The sequence below is a fragment of the Dreissena polymorpha genome, chromosome 9, assembly GCF_020536995.1.
Source record: "Dreissena polymorpha isolate Duluth1 chromosome 9, UMN_Dpol_1.0, whole genome shotgun sequence".
Classification (NCBI taxonomy): Eukaryota; Metazoa; Mollusca; class Bivalvia; order Myida; family Dreissenidae; genus Dreissena; species Dreissena polymorpha.
This window is the reverse complement of record NC_068363.1, coordinates 36,691,070-36,714,266: the sequence shown is the minus strand read 5'-3', so window position 1 is coordinate 36,714,266 and position 23,197 is coordinate 36,691,070. Positions and strand designations below refer to the sequence as shown.

Genomic DNA, 23,197 nt, shown 5'->3' with positions numbered 1-23,197 from the left:
AAGACATTTTATACCCCGGATTGGAGATACGCTTAAAGCAAACAACTAAAAGTGAACGGGACCTAGTACGTTTCAAAGCCCGTGACATTGAGTCTGGAGAGGCCGTGTTGGATAAGACCGATGAGCTTATTAAACATTCTTCCATCATAGTCGTGCTACTTACGGAACATTCTTCTTTTCAAGATAACAGTGTAGAAATGGTTCTGAAGTCGTGTTACCCGACGGGAGAGGCAAACCAGGTTCCTAAACCAATCGTGTACGTAGTCAAAGGTGAAGCAGACACGAATGCATTGCCTAGAAGTATTTCTATGCATTTAGATCTGCAAAGAAAATGGTGTGGTGGACAAAATACTGAATACAACGAACAGGACTTGGATTACCTGTGCGACTTGATAATGAACGTCCCAATTGAAGCCAGTTTGTCAAAAAATATCACAATACTTAACATTTGGTGTAATGTCTTCAAAAGAACTGGATCGAAAAATATGTATAGGAGATTGGAAAACCATTCAATTAAATGATATTGTTTTGCATTATTACGCGGATTATTTTAACAAATACGAACAATTTGAACACAATGTTTCGAACAAGGACAAAATGAATGAATGTTGCTTCCACGAGGATCAAACCGCGGAGCTTTTTCGTTTAGGCATGCATATCATAAAGACCAACATTTTTACATTTGCGCAGAAAGATATAGTCTGCTTTTGTAAATTTCAAAATGCACTTGCTTATTTCGACATGATGACATTTAATAGCCTATTATTAAACAATACATTAGGTGCGAGATTGCTAACTTCAAGTGGGATCATATTACATGTTAAATAATCTTATCCAAGATGCTATGGGTAGGACCCTATATTATAATTTTAGATTGTTGTGTTTATTCACAAAAGACTAAAACGAATATATAAGCAGTTTATAAGCAGTTTACATATTCCCGCCATATATCTCAACAACAACAACAATACATTGTCTATGTATTGTGCTAATATTGAATTGTATCGGTTCGTTTCAAAATTGATATGTCTGCTATTGATTATTATTTCGATTTGCTGTATTTTTTTCCAAAGAATATGTCACTTCGTGTTCGATTATCTCAACACTTTGTATACTGAATAGAATCCGGACGTCAGAATCTATTTCGGGTATTTTACGATTTGTTTGTCTTTTCATGATGTATGTTTTCAGCCCAAGCGCCCAATGTTCGTTTTGTGTTATGGCGCTGACCAATTTAAGCTCAACATGCCAAAAATCAAGATCACATGAACTTGTAACATAAAAATTGTTCAACATAATTTACAGAGACTTCTTAGGATTGTTACAGATTAAAATTAATATGATGGTTGATCTCAATGAGCCATAATAGAGATATCTGTTGATCATGCGGATTATATAAAGCAATACTTTTTCATTTGATCGCAAGAATGAAGTGTGCTTTTGCAGATTTTGGATTGTACCTGATTATGTCGACGGGGTGAAATAGATAATCTATTATTAAAACTTAAAATTGTCTATGTGTGAAATGTGCTGCGTTTTCATCGTGGTGGTTCGTTTAAGAATTGTTTGGTTATGTTTTATTTCAATTGCTGTATCCATATGCAAAGAATGTCATTTTGTGTTCGATAATTTGTATATCATGTAATTAATAGTATCCGGACGTCCGAATACATTTAGAATATAAGTGTTTTGCAATTGGTTTGTCTTTTATTATTTGCTTTCAGCCAAATGGACGTTTTTCTGTTAAGGCGCTGACAGTGCCTCCGCCTGGCTGTCCGTCCGACCTAAAATGTTATTTCTCTACTCACTATTATGTTCGTTACTAAGGAAACAAAGATGCCTATTCATTTAAAAGTGAACAGGTCTAAAATCAAGGGCACATGGACTTGTATCATGAAAATTGATTCCACATTAAATCTAGACACTTCTAACAAGTATAACAAATAAAAATTAGTACGATTGGTGGTCCTAATGAACCATAAAGATTTTCAAAACAAGAGACGACATGTTTATGTCACAGGTACTATCTGTTGTAAATCGAGGGGTTGGGCATATTTTATAAACATATCTTGTTTTATCTTATTATTATATGTGCATTGACGAAATTCAGAACGAAAACAATAACACGTGGTCATTTTGTGATTGTATAATGATATTTTTGCGATATAACTGTTATGTATATGTATATAACTCCCATTTCATTATTTTCCTGTGCCCATGGTTGCAATCAACTTTTCTAAGCGCATTATTGGTGACCATAATTCATGTTTGTTTTTGTGTCGGTAAGATCTTGATTTGATTATTATTGTTACAGCCATATTGGTTCACTTGTTTACTCTGTACACTTCATAAATACTGGTAAATCAGTTTGTTTATGTATAATGTTTTTGGTACATATGATAACATATATAGTTTATAATTACAATCATTTCATTGTAAAATCAAGCGAATCTTACTTAAATTTATGCGAGTATCATTTGTAAATGTCGATTTTTTTTCGTATATAATATACCAATACATGCTTTATCTTTTTTGGGGATCTCTGCAAAAATACGTAAATTGATGAGGGAAATTTCCTCACATTATAAATTTCAAATGTTGGCATTTATTCTTTTTATTGATGTTAAATTGAGATGTTAGTTGGCAAAATCATACAGCAGAGGAACATTAAAGCTTACTATCCAGTTTATTGTGTTATTTACTTAAGAAATGATTACGAGACCAACATATCACTGACAGGAATATAAGTGTCACATCTTCTTGTTCAATTATTTTATATAATGAATTTAAACCAGTATCGGCTTATCTTTATATTGTTGGAAAAACAACAACATAGGAACATAATTGCTAAATTACGGTTGTCGTCTCACAAATTATTTATTGAAACGGATAGACACCAACACAACGGATAGACACCAACACATTTCAGAGATCAACGTAAATGTGTTTTATGTAACATAAATGATGTCGAGGATGAATATCACTTTGTTCTTAAATGTCCTTACTATGCCGATGTTAGGAAAACATGAAGTCCAAAGTATTATAGATCTCGCCCAAATTTGTTCAAGTTTATCGAACTACTTAATAGTTCAAAGAGAAAAGTGTTAGGAATACTAGCCATGTTTTGTTTAATAATGCTTTGAAATGCGAGAAAATGTCTTATATAAGCAGTATACATTATATATCTTTCATAAAGCGAATACGCTTACAATAATGTGATACTTGTTGCAATCATTAAACAGCGTTTTTAGATTATGTGGTCATTAAGTATTAACCTCTTTCATGTGACATTCTCACTTAAACATGTTGTATTTAATTCCTTTTTTAAATCGATCATTCTTCACAAACATAAGCATATCCATATTATTTGCATGTTTGGTAAGTAAGTTTGCATACGCACAAAACATCACTTGACCTGTGGATATTTGATATCAATGATGATATCAATGACTTAGTTGACCAACGGGGTGTCATCAACTTAATGGTGCACAAAAGTATTTTGTTCCCATCGATTCACACGAATTGCAAACCCTTTAGCAAAATTATAGTACAAATAGAAAATTCGAATTCTTCTCGAAAATTCTTTAATCCTGCGTCATGAGCGGAAATGCGCAACGCGATGCGTTGGGAAATAAATGAAACCCGAGAAATCACTATTTGTGAGAATAGAAAGAAATTTATATTTCTCGATGTATGAACAAGCTGACGAGACTATGCTATTTATGGTACATTGCATAAACATGACAACATTATACATCCAACGATAGGAATGTTTTTCCGTTTACAACGTTATATTTACAGATGTTCTTATACCAAGTATCGTTTTAAACTACAACATTAACAAAACGCAGTCCACCTGTATAGGTTACTCGCGCACGAGTAAGTTTCCACCATTATACATAAATACATGCACAGGTGATATGACTGATCGCGAGATCGATTTTATTTACATACTCATGAAAAACGAAATGATAACACAATTATATGGCTTATGATATAGTTTTATATATAATAAATGTTTGATTGTTTTGCCTGTTATATAAAAAAACTATTTTATATCACGTTATAACGAAACATGAGCTCCACAACCACAAGCGTTATCTTATTTAATTTTAGTATCAACGCATCATACATACTTTGAGGATATTTGCACACGAACGACTGATTCATGCAACAGACTTTCGTTACATAATTTATCATGAAGATTAACTTTAATTCATAGAAAAATGTTATAGGGATAAAATATTTTTTTAATATACAGTGTCTACGAATGTATTTTTTATGACATGAACTTTTGTAACAAGTGAATGTTACAACATATTTCTATTTTAATGAATAGTCATCTCCTCAAAGGATTGTCATTAAAACAAAGATGTCGTTAAATCACTACGATGTCGTTCACTTTTGAAATTTTTGCCCCCCCCCCCCAAAAAAAAAAACACAACACAACAACAACACAAAAACAAAACAAAAACAAAAAACAACAAAAAACGCATTATATGTGTTTATATACCCGTTTCCATTTTGTAGTTTTTTTGCCGCGTGTCGTGTTTCCGGACCATTTACAATTTGTGAATGTGAGTGTGATTTTGAAAACACGCTTTTATCAAGCGGAATAAATCGGTTTCCGCATGATAGGTAAGTCTCAAGGCCATTGATGTGCTCTATTTTGCCGACAAGTTGCCACTTAAAACCAGACCTAACATGAAAATTGATACCTTATATTTGTTATTTGATTGTCCTTAACTCGCAAATATGTCTTTAAATCACTACGATGTCCTTAACTTTTGAAATTGTGATTGACTCCTAAAAGATGTATTAATATGTGTTTATATACCCGTTTGCATTGTGTAGTTGTTTGCCTCGTGTCGTGTTCCCGGACCATGACACACATTTAAAATTGTGATTTTGAAAACACGCCTGTATCACGCGGGATAAATCGGTTTCCGCATGATAGGTAAGTCTCAGGGCCACTGATTTGCTCTATTTCGCATTTTGTTGAGAAGTTGACACCTTAAACCAGACCTAACATGAAAACTGATACTTTATATGTGTTATTTTGAAAACACATTAAATAATCCTCGACGATTGGGTTCCAAAATGTTACATCAAGAAACAACGTGACTGATATTGCCCTATTGGTGCAAAAAGGCATCATGTGCCATCTTATTTCATTGTCACATGATACCTTTTTCCACCAATGGGGTGATATGCCCTTTTTGCAGTTAACTTACGATCTAATGATTTCAGCTAGTATGTATTTCAGAAGAATGTGAATTAGTTAATCAAGATATTTTGTTGCACCGGTATGCATTTAACCACCCCTGTTTTAAGTCTATGAAACTATTTTGAAAAATCGTTCGTTTGACAAACCGTGAAAACTCCTTTAAAATATTAATGAGTCGAGAAATTTTATGAAAATTAACGTAATTATCTATTTTAAATTAACAAACCGGATGTGAGGCATGACAAGGCATTATTAAAGTATGATGAAAGCGATACTGAAACTCGAAATTCACTTTCCTTTTATGCCCTCAATCACTTCCTTGAAGTTTTATGTTGCACGGTATTATTCATAGGTGATATGCATTGGAATGTAATAACATTCAGTGTATTAGATATATAGTCCACATTTTCGGACACTGTATTTTGGGAATATGTTTGAGTATTTAAAAGGTTGGACATGACATTTTTTTATTATTATTATTTTGAGTGTCCGAAAATTAAGAGTATGTATATGGTAATTATGCAACAACCTTTGTGTTCTGAATATTTCTGCGAATAACAACGTCACTAATAATCAAAAAAATTGTATTACCCTACATTAAGTTTGGCTGCAGACTGCTTGCACATTTGTTTAAGCCCCTTACCAGATCTCGTAAATGAAAAAGTCTCTTTAACTTATGGGATAGTGGTGTTTAATGTCATACGTTTATTGCCTTTTTATTGGGAAACACTGAAATAAAAAAGATATATAAATAAGAACTTTAACAATGCAGACACAGATCACGATATCGACAAATATACTTGTATGTTTTTCTTCCACATCCTGTTCACTATTGTTATATTAATGGAGGTGAATGAAAATAATTCGCCCCACGTCAGAAGTTGCATTTTTTTCAGTTTTTATATCACCATCAAAAAGTCATTAAGCCTTTGTTAATAATCCGGTTATCTTAAACGAATACGTTTAAGAAATTTACATGGTCGATTATGAGATCATTTGTGACCTGACAAGTAAAACAAATCGAATAAGACATGAATCTCGAAATATTACACAATTACTACTATTACTACTACTACTACTACTACTACTACTACTACTACTACTACTACTACTACCACTACCACTACTACTACTACTACTACTACTACTACTACTACTACTACTACTACTACTACTACTTCTACTACTACTACTACTACTACTACTACTACTACTACTACTACTACTACTACTACTACTACTACTACTACTACTACTACTACTACTACTACTACTACTACTTCTAAAACTACTACAATGAAATTTAGCTTTTCGGAAGACATTGCATGTATTCTTTTATTATCAATTGCCTTTTTACTCATCTATAATTGTGAAAAACGTCCAAGGCCCTTTAAATATAAATGAGACTGGAATTCTCTCGAATATTATGATTTTCACAACTAGTAATATAAATCCACTCATGTGTCACCTCAAAGCCGTAATTGAAGTAAGATTAAAGCGACATTGAAACTCGAAATTCTACTTCCTTTTATGTTATAAATCACTTCCCTGAAGTTTTATACTGAATAATTGTACAATTACATTTCCAGTCTTGCACAAGCTTTCATGATTTTTTTGTATGTGGAAAATAGCACATAACTAAAATATACTTTATGTTCCTCTTATACCGAAAAGGCTTATTCAAATGTCATGTTATGCCTGGAAAAATTTCCTTTATGTTTAACAATAGTTTCACAAAAACTTCTCGTGTTAGTTAATCTTCAAATTGAAAGGGACTTGCAAAAAGAGCGCGTATTTGTCGTTTCTCATGCTACTGAAAATGCACTAAATACGCTTATAATAATATGCTTTTAATCTCCTCGTTCACAGGTGGTGCTTGTGTCGGCGACGATGACTCCGGAAGTGATGTCAGTGACGGAGCAGTTCATGCTGAACACCTTGCGGATCCTCGTCAAGAAAGAGCTGCTCACCCTGACGGGCAAGAGAGAGAGGTAAGCGGCTGTCCAGCTAACGCGGTGGTTGGTAGACTCGCTTTTCACCTAGGCGACCCGGGTTCAAATCCCTTTCCCGACATGAAGTGAGTTTGGTTGGTCGTCACCATACCGGACAGGTGGGGTTTACCCCATGTATTCTGGCTTACCCCCACAATACATGGCCACACCAAAATTTAAAATCTTTCAGTAACAACAAAACATCTGGAAATTGCAGCTATAATTCAAAATTTCTACCCAACCTTCGTTAGTCTAGTAAGTTTATTGGGTAGGAGTGCTAGGGCACATTACGAGGCGGCACATAATGTAGCCTCTTGCTCGGAAAAGACCTACCGTAATAACTCTATGTTTTCGGACACTCTAAGTTTTCGGACACCCTTTTTTTAGCAAAAATAATTATTTTTCGTGACTCTTAATTTTCGGACACACGAGTTTTCGTCCATAATTAATGTCTCTAAGTTTTCGGACAGCATATTTTACAGCGCTATTTTGCCAAATTTCGGTCCTGTTTCGATATATCATGACATCGATCATGGGGTTTTACAACCAGATTAACATCATAAAACACAGCAGGTGCATGCTGAGGGCAACGGACCATTACATTTGCGTTTTGGGTGGATAACCTTGTAAACCGGTATTAAACAATGGTTTCGCCCGATTGCATTTGAATTGATGCCGTTTTAAGGAAGCAGTATGTTTAATATTATATATCTTTGTTCCATATAATTTCAGGTAGCAAAGCTGTGTGGTTGTATTTATTAAAAAGCAGAGAACGAAGAGTACAACACAATTAATTATTGCACATGGATTTATTGCTTTTATTTCAATTTACCGGTAATATAAGACCAACAAACACAACAAACCCGGTTCATACCGGTAATGACATTCATTTTCATTCATGTTGGGCATAATTATTGATGAATGACATTTATAGATAAAACAAATTCCTTATGAACATTACAACTTCTGAAAAAAGGTTGTATTGAAATAAAAACGCATGTTACGATTACCGGAACATGTAAGAACAATTCTTTTGAAGGATTGAATCAGTCTTTTCCTAAACTCAGAGCCCCGTTTCTTTTACATTTTCACAAACTTATCCATAATCAAAAGTGAACAATTATTTTGCTAAAATAACATTCGAAGTCTCAGGGTAATTTGAATGATGGAATTTATAAAACAGATTAAAGCTAATATACCGATAATGCAGATTGAACGTCGATTGGATCGTTATAATTCACCAATCAGATTAAAGAAATCAGTAATTAAACGTTAAAAGCCATAGTGGAACAACGGAATAATGTCAATTAGTGCCAATTATGATAATCTTAAACAACTTTCTTTTGAAAATAAGCGTTATGACAATTACCAGGCGTAGTGCCAATTAACAGTTCAATTATCTACCGCAATGGTACTACCCCTTCTCAGTAAAATAACTGTGATAAAATATACTTAACGCTTCAAAGTGTGATGCACCCTATTACAAGTTTTACGAACAATGGAAGGTGTTAGACAACAACTATCGGAAATGAACAAACAAAGAATTCATATTTTCCTTTTTTTATTGCGTAAATTACAGGTTCATACTAGCGAGTATCGGTACATCATATGCGCATCTTTGAACTCGTTGGTCAAAGTACAACCTTGTAGTAACTTTCTGTAAAATAAATTAAGCATTTAAAAAAATTTAAAATGCAGTGCAAACATATATGAATGTGATTTATACTATACGGCACGTTTTTTTTTTAAAGCACGTGATAATATCGGTAGTCGTCGATACAATTGACGCTATTTTCGGACACTTTAATTTTCGACTCTAAGTTTTCGGACACCGGTATTTTGTGAATATTTTTCGTATCTAAGTTTTCGGACACGAAAAAAAATTAATTATTTTTATGTGTCCGAAAACATAGAGTAATTACGGTAATAAACCTAAAACAATTATGAGAATATACTTTTATATGAAATGTTTATATGCTAATTGGCTAATTGCATGCCAATTTATCAGGATAACATTGGTTAGCTTTATTTCGAAGAAAATTGTCATGTCGGCCATCAGTCGAGTGCATAGTCAGCATGCTTGTTCCTTTTACTATATACGCTTACGTATAGGCTCGTGCACGGTACTTAGGAGGATGGGATTCGCGTTCTTTCTCTTGTTTGCCAACTGGTTTTTGGTTGTGTATGTTAAGGATTCAGCGCTTAAACGTAATTTGGATCGCACGTGAACCATAAACATAGCGTTGAAAATGCGTATGCCAAATTTAAAGCCAGCATTATTGGCGTAGTGTTAGATTTTGCTTTCAATGGACCCGGATTACATTACAGCTGAATGGGTTTGTATTTCTTCTTTTTTCTACCATCTATATTATTCAAATTATTATTTGAAGGCATTGTATTCATTAATGATATTTAAAAAAACATGTAAATATGTGCTCACGTCCGATTAAACATACATGACTGACAAATTTCCCGTTTCAGGAATGGAAGTTCGAGACGCTGTGCGATCTTAACTACAGCGTTTGTGTGAACCAGGCTGTGATCTTCTGCAACAGTCGCCGCAAGGTGGTGCAGCTCACGCGCGAGATGAACGACGCCAACTTCACCGTGTCCGCAATAGTGAGAACAGATCTGAGCCTCGGTCTGGGGAAAATGACTTTAATTTATTTGCGTTAAGTGGCATCCCAGATTAGCCTGTGCAGTCCGCACGGTCTTATCAGGGACAACAGATTCCACCTAGTTTGGATTTTCGCAAATAGAATACTTCATTGAAACGTAAAATCTAACGAAAGCGGAAAGTGCCGTATTTGTTTAGCCCGTGGGGACCTCACAGGCTACTCTGGAACGACACTTTACGCACATTCTTTACATCCATTTGTTCCAGAGCGAGGTTTATTAATACATTGATAATATCAAAAGCTATTGCACCCAGTTATACCCAAATATACTGACTGCATTGCTAATGCATATATATTGGTAGTCGTTAAGCGCTACGAAGTGACTGTCATTCGTCAGAACAATTATAGTTTTTAGACAATATTAGTGTTAAACACTCAGAATATTGAAATACCGGTAATACTGTAGACGTTTCGCATGTGTTTATTACTTTTTCCGTGCAAACATCGTTTTGCTGTTCTTTTGTAAATACAATAAACATCGTAATTATTTGAATTTCTATAATATTTTGTTTGTTATTAAATTCTCTATTTTATCTGGTAGATTCTTCCATTTAACAAACAGTATTTACACGGTTTTAAAAAGGTAATCTATTTCTCAGCACGGTGACCTTGACCAGAAGGATCGTGACGTCATCATGCGCAAGTTCCGCACGGGATCGAGTCGCTTGTTGATCACCACCAACCTGCTTGCGCGCGGCATCGACGTCCAACAGGTGTCGCTCGTCATAAACTACGACGTCCCTCGCGACCGGGAGAGCTATCTGCACAGGTAGAACCATGCCGCTCAGTAGTTTGCACGAAGCTCAACTTTAGAAGTACAGTAATAATATATATATAGGCTTTTATTTCGGTCGAGCATGCGCTTTAAATTTCCTTGAACAGATAAATACATAAAAAGGGATTAAAGAACTGGTACCCGCCAGCAACTAAGTGTATAGGAGGCTCTTGGACAAAATTATTGATTATTTTTGCCACGACTATCGCTTCATAATAATATTTTCTTTTCGTGCGTCTGCATTTCTATTTTTTAAGACGCAAGCCTTTATCCAATAAAATAGTGTACCGTTCGATATTTCAGAATCGGAAGAAGCGGTCGGTTTGGGCGGAAGGGAGTTGCAATTAACTTCATGACCCAGCAAGAAGGGCGCCTCATCCGGATCTCGAGCAGTTTTACAACACGGAAATCCGGGAGATGCCCCGAGACATCGCCAACTACGTCAGCTAGGTGCTCGCTGACGTAAGCTTGGTGCTTGTTGTAGCCCCTATATCGGAACTGACAGTTTGAGTATCTTAAGAAGAAGAAGGACATTATTGTAGAAGAATATTATTTTAGAAGAACATTTCAGACCAGTGAATTTTTATAATAATCTGTATATTTTAATTGAAGAAACGCACTAAAAGTTTTTTAAATTTTTAAAATCGATTCACCGATTTACTTTTTGAGGATACGTAGTTCACATGTATTAGAAAAAATGCAAAAAACTGTTTCTCAAATTTTTATTAGAGTTTATGTTTATGCTATTTTCCATATAAACAAAATCGATTGTACACATTATGCAAATGAAAACCATAGAACGTAATAGTGAAATGTTGTTTAACAAGCCATATCTTAGTGGGACAGAGACCTAATGATGCATGTCTCAATAATGACATTATACAACAACTGTTTCTTTTTTCTGAAAAAAATATACTAAGAATATATTTAATGTGTTTCATAACACTAATAGAATATTGTGGAGGAAATGTGCTGATTAACAAATAGTGACAATAAATATTGTTTTCATGTGCTCATCAGAATAAAAACCACTTGTTGACCTGCAGATAAACAATGGTAAGGTGTAAGTAATCCTTATTTCCAGTCTAACTTGACAACGTATTCTGTAACAGCAATACGACTTTTATGTATTCCACTTTCTTGACGTTGGTTGACAATTTAATGACAAACATTTTGCTCTGGCCATATTGGGACGTTGATCTGAACAGACAGGTTAAAACAAACACCACGTTAATTGCTTTTCTGATTTTGTGGAAAAAAGGGTTAACGTTAAAATAACGTTAACCGATTACAGCGTTTTAAGTACTCGGGCTCTTTGAAACAGTTTTATATCATTTGTTTTATTTCTTTGATTTTTTTAGAGTTCTGCCAATAAAAAACATAACCTTCACTTTGAAAACACCTTAAAGGGGGCTTTGCACGTTTTGGTAAATTAACAAAATTAAAAAAAGTTTTTTTCAGATTTGCACATTTTCGTTTAAGTTATGATATTTGTGAGAGAACAGTAATACTGAACAATTACCATGCTCTAAAATATCCATTATTTGCATCTTTTGACGATTTGAAAACCTGAAAATTATAAAGCGTTGCAACGCGAAACGATTGAATAATTTGAAAAGTTCTGTTGTTGTCTTCATATTTTTTTTTGAAACTACGAGGATTGCTTATATAAAGTAAAAAACCTCCTATATAAGCATGAGCACAGATGGCCGAGTTGTATAAGCGGAAGACTTCTATTACAGTACTCCAGGGATCAGTGGTTCGAGCCCAGTTCAAGGTTACTTTTTTTAGATTTTTAGGTCCAATGTTTAAATTTATCAATATAAAGCATTTAATGACAAACGTAATACATGCCACAATCTGTGAAAAGGCCCCTTAAATTCTTGTACCCAGAAGCGTCAGACATGTTTCAAACGCCAAGACACGTTAAGTTGGACGGCTGGCTGCCTTCGCATCTTTTAAATACCCTTACTGAACGAGTCTCCTGTGTGTATAGATTATGTGATTATGGTGTTTAAAACAATAAGTGTATTATCTCTTTACTTTGTAAACCTTGAAATGTGAACATTTCATAGTAGTACAAAAGGACTTATATGCTGCAGATATAAATCACGATATCGGCATATACTATTAAGCTCTTCTGCTACGACCTGTTTAAAAACTTGTGTTCTTTAAGGGTGCGAAAGACGGTTCTTATCCCAACATTGTAAGTTGTATTCGCTCAATTCATATTCGCATTTACAGTCCTTTGTTGAAGGGGCCTTTTACGTTTGGTTAAATTGACAAAATTAAAAAAATGATTTCAGATTCGCAAATTTTCGTCGTAGTTATGATACTTGTGAGGAAACAGTAAAACTGATTATTTACCGTGCTCTTTACTATCCATTACATGCATCTTTTGACGATTTAAAAACCTGAAAATTATAAAGCGTTGCAACGCGAAACGATTGAATAATTTGGAAAGTTCTGTTGTTGTCGTTATATTTTGTGATACTACGAGGATAGCTTATATAAAGTATAAAACACATCACTCATTGTGATGTGAGCATGATCATGAAGTTGTTTCAACTCAACTGCATACTCCTCGAGAGTAACATCATGTCGTTGTGGCAATCCTTTGACCATGATTATGATCTTATTACTGTAACTAATTAACGGCGAAACCTGGTCGGTCACGTGCCGGGCAAAATATTTGGTCACAATAATGCTCATAAAATGGGTCTAATAATTCAATAACACAAATGCCTACCAAAATTCAAAGATGACCTTTAAAGTTTTACAATAAGCTGACAGAAACTGTCAAATATTTGAATGCGCAACCTAGAAAAGAAATTCAAGAAAATGGATAGCTGATTTCTAGATTAAACGTCTAGTGATGTTTAGATTATATAAACTCAGTTTTATTATAATTGTGATATATAGTCAAATTATGTCACGAGTATAAACAAGTTCAAAGGCAGTCAATGAACAAGGTAAGTGGTGCTGTCATAAATGTGGTGTATCAATATGCTGTCGATATCGCCTCCCGTTTTCCTTTGATCAAATAGAGCAAATGACGCGCACTTATTATAGTAAAAGTTGTTTTTAAATTATAAAGCTTTCTTTTGTTTCTAAGATCTTTTTGTTGTATTCTTCCGAAGAAATAAAACAATGAGTATTTTAATTTCCCCACAAAGATTGACGTAATGTGTGTGTTTTTGAATCTTAGTGTCGGGTTTTAGTTGTTCGCTTGCGAACACTTAGGTTAATTGTACGCGTTTTAAGCCAGTTTTCTTAATTATGATAAACCTGATAACTGCTGCATCTGCCGCATCTGCGTCATCCGCACCGAGAAAGAGTTGTATAATTTATGCAAGAGGTTTGAGTTCTTCAACTTTATTCATTCACAAATCGAACCATAATGTGAATATCTAGTTTAATGGAATATTTTTGAACGGAGCGTATATAGATAATAATCAATAAACAATGTTAGAAATATACGTGTCACGGAAGAGAATGTTTATGAATGATTAAACAAGTCCACTTTTTGCTGCGTCTTAATCACGTGGTATTTTGTCTCAGCACAGGTCATTCATAATACGTGGCTATTAAATGATGCGGGGAAATAAAACTACTGCTGATCAACAAGTATAATGTTTTATCGGGAGTCCAATACACTATCATGCGTCTGTTGCAAAGCCTCGTTGATAGTGCTTGCTGTTACAGCGGAGTTCAAGATATGTCCGGGAAACGTTCTTTTGTTCTCATCATGTATCGGCGATATCTCATTTATTCTCAATAGCACGGGTGATAACAACGCAGTAGTATATTGTTAAGCATGTTTATAATCATGGTTTTTCAATTTATAAGTTGTGAAAATGCTGACTCTAAAATAAAATTTGAAATGTTCGATTCTAAATAATTAAATTCAAACAACAAAAGTTAAACATATGTGTGTGTGTTTTTACTTGTTAGTTGCATATTCATCGCATGAAATGTGTGTTATTATAGTAAAACCACACATTAGTGTTCGTTGATACAAATTATACTACGGGAGATAACATCATATGTGTCCTCACATGGCTTATTATGAGTTTATTTCTCCACCAACGAAATATATCGTATGTTATGTCGCAGTTTTCTTACGCAACATTCAAATCACACATTCATAGCCGCGTCATGCGAAAATGGGTCTTATGGCGTTTCGGCCAGCGTAGTTCAAGCCAAGTCTGTGGATTTGCGCAGTCTGGTCAGAGTCGAAGCTGTCCTCCTTAAAATCACTCAAGGTTTTATGGTCACATTATGTATCTCCTGACCAGACTGAGAGATGCGCAGACATGGTGGGCTATAGCTATGATGGGCGCAAATGGCATAAGACCCATTTTCGCATGACGCGGGCCTTTTTAAATCTCATTGTGAGTTGTAAATTGCATATTTTAGCACAACGCATTTCGATATAAAATTGAATTAAAAAAGCAAATACAGCAAACTGGCAAATAAGGTTAACCTATTCAGGCGTTCAGGAACGATTTCCAGACGTGCTGAGCGATGACGGCAAACATTTGTGGTTAGAGAATTAAAAAAAAATCTTGACGTGACACTATACTATTTCGGTAGTGATTTTTTCGCATCTTGAAAGCAAAACTGTGTTTATCGATAGTCAATTATGTCTTCCTCTGACGATTAAGTGATCGAGTACAGACCCTCAAATTCTGCGATATAGATTTTAACACGTGAATGTAACTGGGCCACAATTTGTGTCTATGTGTCGTTTGAACATGCAGAGAGTAGTCCGGAATTCCGTATATTGAAGAGTGTTTCATCCTTTACGCTACGCACAGACACAGTGATGCAGCAAAATTTCAATGTGATTTCTCTCGAATCAGCCTATAAATTAATCGAATGTATTCATCCGTGCGTGTTGGCGTTATGTAGAGGTCATTTAGGCTGAAAAGCTAGGTAAAACAGTCACGCCGAAAGAGCGCACGAGTGTTCTATCCCGATGTTAAGTTACGAGACTGGTTTACACCGTGTGAACTACTAGGGTAACAAGTAATACATCAACAACAAAGTAAGGTTGAACAGCGTGTCATTATGACTACCTTATCCGTGAGTAAAAAGTACTGCTCGCAAATTTATATGTTTATTTATTTTCATCAATTATCTTATTTTATACCGGTATTTTGAATGGTATATGGTGTCAAAAAAGTTTTGTTAAGGGAATTTCCAACATGAAACTATATTCTTAGTGTGATTTGTATTCGATATTCCCACAATATTCATTCCATATGATGGTGATTGCAAATTTTATTGTATATTTACTGGTTCTCATTATACCATTTTCATCTTATTTTAATGCTTTCAGAACGTCAAAAAAGTTATCTCTATAACATAAATATGTGGATAAATAGTGCACACACATCTCGACTTGTGCGTTAAAACACTCTTTATAAATTTGAATGGAGTGTGTTCATTTCAAACTTGCGATTTGAAAAGCTATAACATAATTTTGAAAAATGAGTCGCGTCTAAGATAATGCAATAGCGAACAACTTCAGTGCCTTTAGCGCTTTTATTAAAATATCTCCACGGTTTAAATATCTGAACGACACATTTATTTGAAGGTAAGAAATACAAGCTTACCGGGTATTGTTACACAAATCGTGCAATAAAGAAACATGACTAAGACATTTCAACCGGAGAGCGAAATAGCGAAATAATATCATGAAATCGCGTTCTCCCACAACTGTGGGAAATCGCGATATTAATGGTGTGATTTTGCATCGTATTTTCACTCTCGCGCATTGTAATCTCTCATCGCGATTGAGCCACGTGCCTGCTCATCGTGTTTTGTAAATCGAAGGTCGATTGTGCTAAATTACGATGCGAGGTTGCGATATTACGTTGCGAAGGTGCAAGGATACTCTGCGAGATTGAGATTTTAATACCGTGTTCTTTGAATCAATAATAGTCACACATGTGCAAACCCGAGGTCGAAAGTGGAACATGTAAGTGTGATCGCAGGCACTTTTGGTTGGGTGCATGTTTCGTGTACTTTATAAAATGCAAATTATTTAGTGATACGTTATGTATACAAATAAGGAATATATGTTAATAATAAGAAAAATCAGCCATTTTATAGCAGTTTGTGTTGCAGTGATGTCCAGTCTTATTTTTCTATCCATAATGTATTGGATTGTAGATTATCGTGGCCAAAATTGACATCAAACATATCGTATTTTATAAAGAACAAAGAAGGATTTTATTTGCGCAGTCTTAACATCAAGGGTAAGAACGCCTACACATGAGAAAACGATGTGATATCGTGCTATTACTGTCGCGATCTCGCATCGCGATATCGTATTATAGCATCATGATTTCGCTCCTTCGCATCCTGTTCTTGCGTTCTCACCCTTTAAAGCAAAATGATGACAAAACAACGGTTGGCTTGACGGAACACCGTATTCTTAACAATATGAAGCATCCAGATGCAATTAACTTCCGCCCTAGTTATTTAGCAGACCATGTAACGGATATTTGAAAGTGATATACACTGTAAACTGGTACAGAGCGCATAGCAGCGGAATAAAACACATTACTCGTTTAGTAGCTTATGTTTTGATCATGAAATGAGCACAGAACTTGTTTTAAATAAGCAACACTACTATCCAAGGAAATCTTTGATAATTTGTTTTCGCATCTTCAGGGATTTAAACTTTCGAATAGAAGATAATTTGTGAAGTGAATCAAATGGAATATTTATTGAAATTCATAATGAATCTCAAAATCACAAACACCTTGAAGTACATGAACGTTATCATTACGGTGTGGATTTCATTACGATGCGTTACCGCAGTAACATCAGAAGATGTGTGTCCAAACATAGTTGTACCCGAGTGTAAAGCTATAGACAACAGCACACTGTCTTGTATGGGCTACATACCTAACAACGTGCCTTGGAACACGCTAACTGTCTTTGTGAACTGCTTGGACGCGCCTGGGATCTTCTACATACGAAATGGCTCCTTTCATGGATTATATTGGAACAAAGTCGAAACGCTACGTATTTCGGGTCACAAGTCCAATCAGTCCAATCAGATGCACGTTGAATCAGGCGCGTTTACCGGGCTGAGCAGTCTGACTGAGTTACAGCTTAGCACTGAGGTCTACCTCAAGATTTATTCTGGAACGTTCGCAGGTCTTGAGAACGTGACGACGCTGAACATGGGTGGATGTATGAGACTCGATTACAGGTTTATTATCCAGAGTTTCAGCTCGAACACTTCACTGCCTCGCTTAGAAGTTTTAGACATCTCCTTAATTGGTACCGTTCACGTTGATTTCAATATAGATGATGACTTCATGACTATATTCAGGAATCGCCCAATAAAGACACTGATTCTGAGAGGAGCTGTCATAAATAACTTAAATCTTACTGATTTGCAACAGGTTTGCAACGATATTAAACTAGAAAATGTAGACTTTACAGACGCCAGATTCAACAGTATCAAAGATATGTCTGTCAAAGTCGTATGCAAAACTATAAAATCTTTGGATTTAACAGGGGTGACCTTCCCACGTACATTCATATCGTGCATTATAAGCGAAATTTCAAATTTTTCAAATGTACATATCGAATTGAACGAATCTATAATGGCGTTTTTAGGATCGGAAAATGTAACACTTAATAGATTTTGTCCAGAAAAACATTCACCAATACGGTTGATAAATATCAAGAACGTAACGCTAATAACTAGTCCAATGGCCTTAAAGCGGATCAATTTATGTGACAGCGACATCCAAGTTCTAGACATAGACATGATTTATGCGTCATTTGACATAGAAGATTTAGTTCTCTGCAATAACAGTCTAGAGTATGTCAACCATAGATCGCTATTTTTCAATAAAACTTTGAAATATTTAGATTTTTCTGGTAATAGCCTTTATAACATGATTTTGGAAAACGCAACAGAATTGAAAATGGTGTTTGCAACGTTGTATAATTTACTTGCACTTAACCTTTCTCAAAATAAGTTCACAACACTTCCTCCCGATTTGTTTCTAAACAATTCAAAACTTCAAGTATTGGACTTATCGAACAACCGTCTTGCAAACTTCCAATGCGTGTTTCCAAATCAATCCGGCATTCAGTCACTTAATCTGAGTTTCAACCAAATTCTAACTTTGGATATGACGTCACGAGCAATAGACTTAATCGGAAGGCGGGCCTTTGTTGACATCTCGCACAACCCTCTGCGATGCTCGAAGTGCGAAGACGTGACGTCAGTTCGCTGGCTTCTGCAGACGAATGCTGTGATTGACAAGAACGCGTTGCAATGTTCGACTGGGAAAGTAGCTACCAACGAGCCGCTGTCTATTTCTATTAAAAATCAACTCCAGCACGAATGTAAGCTTCCTATGATCATTATGACAAGCATATGCGCCACATTGGTTCTGCTTATTAGTGCGTGTTACGCAACAGGGAGGTGCATTCTATACAAACGTATACACGAGCGAATGAACAATGATGCTGACGAAACATTTGTTAAAGAAGTGTTACATCCCCGTTTGGAATCACTCTTATCACAAAGGGTTGGAATTGAACGGGAATCACAAAGGGTTGGAATTGAACGGGAATCACAAAGGGTTGGAATGAATTGAACGGGAATCACAAAGGGTTGGAATTGAACGGGAATCACAAAGGGTTGGAATTGAAAGGGAATCACAAAGGGTTGGAATTGAACGGGAATCACAAAGGGTTGGAATTGAACGGGAATCACAAAGGGTTGAACTTGAACGGGAATCACAAAGGGTGGGAATTGAACGGGAATCACGAAGGGTTTGAAATGAAGGGGACCTGGTCAGTATAATCGACACGAACCACGAAGCTTCACAAAGACTATGGGGAATTTACAAGAAGCTAATCAACGAATCTTCCGTAATAGTTGTACTTCTTACGAACGATTTTTGTAACGATAAATGTTTACATGAGATTCTTTTGTCGTGTATGCCGACAGGAGAGCTAAACGAAGTCGTTAAGCCTATCGTATACATCAAAAAGGGAGACATCGACATGAAAGTATTAGAAGAAAAAATCGCTTATAATTATAATAGATCCGCAAGAAAAGTGATTTGGCGCGAAGATGCCGACAACAACGCGAAAGACTTGGAATACCTCTGTGACTTGGTAATTGACAGCCCAATCGACATCCATGTTGTAAGAAATATAACAGTATGTAACATTTTGTGTAATGTGTGCAAAAGCACTGACTCGGATAACACGTATATCAGACTGGAAAACTATATTGTTTGAAAGATGATATTTGTGAAATATAAAATTAACCTGAATATTTTTAAGGAGAAAGTCGATTGATTTAAACAAAAATGTTGCGTAACTTATCGCGTAATATAATACCGCTGATCTCCAAATAAAGTCAAACGAGCTTTGTCTGTTGATCATGCTAATTATATCAAACAATACTTGTTTCATCTGACCGCAAGAATGAAGTGTGCTTTTGCAGATTTTAGATTGTACCTGATTATGTCAACAGGGTGAGATAAAATAGCCTATGATTAAAAATTAAATTGTCTATGAATGAAATGTGCTGATTTTTTAATGTGGTGGTTCGTTTGAAAATTGTTTGGTTATGTTTTATCTCAATTGCTATATTCATATGCAAAGAATGTCATTTTGTGTTCGATAATTTTCATATCATGCAATCAATAGTATCCGGACGTCATAATCAATTTCGGATATAAGTTTTTTGCAATTGGTTTGGCTTTTAATTATATATGTTGTAAGCCCAATGGTCGTTTTATGTTATGGCCTTGACCGTACCTGCGCCTGGCTGTCTGTCTGACCTCAAATGTTATATTCCTACTCACTAGTATGTTCGTAACTAAGGAACCAAAGATGCTTATTCATATTAAGGTGAACATGTCCAAAATCAAGCGCACATTGAATTGTGACATGAACATTGCTTCCACATAAAATATAGAACTTTCTTACAAGTATTACACATACAAGTTGGTATGATAATCAGTCTTAATGATTTAAAAAACAAGACATCAATGTTATTGTCACAGGTACCATCTGTTGTAAATCGGGGGGGGGGGGGCATATTTTATAAAAATATCTTGTTGTATATTATGATTATATGTGCATTTGCAAAATTCAGAACGAAAACAATAACACGTGATCATTTTGTGATTGTGTATAATGATGTTTTTTTGTTTTAACTGTTATGTATATTACACACATTTCATTATTTTTCTGTGCCCATTGTTGTAATCAACTTACCTAAGCGCATTAATGGTTACCATAATTCATGTTTTTTTGTGTCAGTAAGATATTGATTTGATTATTTTTTGCATGCAAATGGTATTGTTACAGCCATATTTGTTCACTTTTTTACTTTTTACACTTTATAAATACTGGTAAGTCAGAGTGTATATGTATAATGTTTTCAGTACATGTGATGCCATAAATGCAGTTTATCATTACAATTACTTCATTATCAAATCAAGCGAATCTAACTTAAATTTCTGTGAGTATCATTTGAAAATGTCGAGTTTTTTTTCGTATACGAAATAGCATACATGCTTCATCATTTTTGGGATCTCTGTGAAAATATGTAAATTCACGAGGGAAATTTTCTCACATGATTTTTTTTTAAATGTTGGCTGTAATTCTTTTTATTATTGTTTAATTGAGATGTTCTTTTTGCAAAATCGGACAGCAGAGTGACATTAAAACTTACTATCCAGTCTATGTTATTTTTATTTTGCATGATATGTTCACTGTAGCTTGTTGTTCATACAGTAAGTGTCATAGCACCATGGTATTTAAGAAAAGAACGGTCAAGGAAGTTTTATATTTAATACTCAAGTGTCACAAGCATAAGCACATCGATGTAATTTGAATAATGTGTAAGTCATTTTAAATAAGCACAAAACATCACTTTATCTGTTGATATTTGCTAATCAATGACTTATCTGACCAATGAGGTGTTCTCAATTCAGCGGTACACAATAGTACATTGTATTTTGTTCTAATCGATTCACACGAATTTCAAACCCTTGAGCAAAATTATAGGACAAAAAGAAAATTCGATTTCTTCTCGAAAATTCTTGAATCGTGCGTCATGAGCGGAAATGCGCAACGCAATATGTTGGTAAACAAATGAAACCCGAGCAACTACTTATTTGTGCGAATACATATTAATTTATATTGCTCGATGTCTGAACTAGCTGACGAGACTATGCTATGTATGGTACATTAACATGCATAAACATGACACACGATATACATCCGACGATGGGAATGTTTTCCGTTTAAAACGTTATATTTACAGATGTTTCTTAAACAACGTATCGTTTTAAACTTCACCATTAAAGGTTCCGTCAACCACGACGACGAAGAAAAGAAAAGTTGTAAAATGCCGTATTTTTGTTACAAGTTTATATTGATTGAAATATCACGACTGGTATATTACATTACTTGCAAAAAGTGTTTAAGTTTTCATATTTTCAGTATATACGGTAATAAATTTAACTGGGTACGGGTAGCAGGTAACTGCCAGTTAACGCCAGTAGATTGATCATCATCTTCATCACGTGGTAAACCTATGAATGCAAATTGTGCATGCGTAGTGAATTGTATATATTTTATATATAAAATAATCAATCTACTTGCGTTATTTATAATGTGTATATCGTTATGCCACCTATTTTTGCGATGTACTTTCGATTTCACATCGCGAAATTTTATTACCGAATATACTGAAAATATGAACTCTTTTCAAGTAATGTATTATACAAGTCGTGGTATTTGAATCAAAATGAACTAATAATCGTAAAAAATATGGTATTTTACAACTTTTCTTTTCTTCGTCGTCGTGGTTGACGGTACCTTAAACGTCGCAAAAAACAGGCCACCTGTATAGGTTACTCGCACACGAGTAAGTTTCCATATAAATAACACATTAATACATGCACAGGTGACATAACTGATCGGGGAATCGATTTTAATTACAAACTCATGAAAAGCGAAATGATTACTCAAGTATATGGCTGATGGTTTAGTTTTATATATAATAATTGTTTGACTGTTTTCCTTGTTATATAAAAAGTTACTTTATGTCAAGTTATAACAAAACATGAGCTGCACAAACACAAGCGTTGTCTTAATGAATTTTAGTATCAAAGTATCATTCATACTTCGAGGATATTTGCACACGAACGACTGATTCATGCAACAATATTTCGCAACGTAATCTACTATGAAGATCTACTTTAATTCATAGAAAAATATTATTCGAATATGGATTTTTTTAATATACGCTGGGACTGTTTTTTCCGTTTAAAACGTTAAATTTTCAGATTTTCTTATACCAAGTATCGTTTTAAACTACACCATTAACATCGCAAAAAGCAGTCCACTTGCATAGGTTACTCGCACGCACACGAGTAAGTTTCCATATTAATTATACATAAATACATACACAGGTGACATAACTGATCGGGAGATCGATTTTAATTACAAACTC

At 34.8% G+C, this 23,197-nt stretch overlaps 2 protein-coding genes across 2 annotated transcripts in view; both read left to right on the top strand.

Moving 5' to 3' along the window:
• Positions 1 to 21,332, top strand: part of LOC127844513 (uncharacterized) — a 40,576-nt gene extending 19,244 nt beyond the window's left edge. The window contains exon 2 of the mRNA XM_052374778.1: positions 21,222 to 21,332. The gene's annotated coding sequence lies outside the window, so the exon portion shown is untranslated. The remainder of the gene's footprint in view (positions 1 to 21,221) is intronic.
• On the top strand, positions 198 to 11,587 carry LOC127845967 (eukaryotic initiation factor 4A-II-like). The gene is given in 7 exon segments (XM_052377145.1): positions 198 to 270; positions 7,089 to 7,218; positions 8,429 to 8,447; positions 9,700 to 9,837; positions 10,496 to 10,665; positions 10,975 to 11,048; positions 11,051 to 11,587. Coding segments are annotated over 7 exon segments (675 nt in total). The 3' UTR covers positions 11,122 to 11,587.
• Positions 21,333 to 23,197: the final 1,865 nt, after the last annotated feature.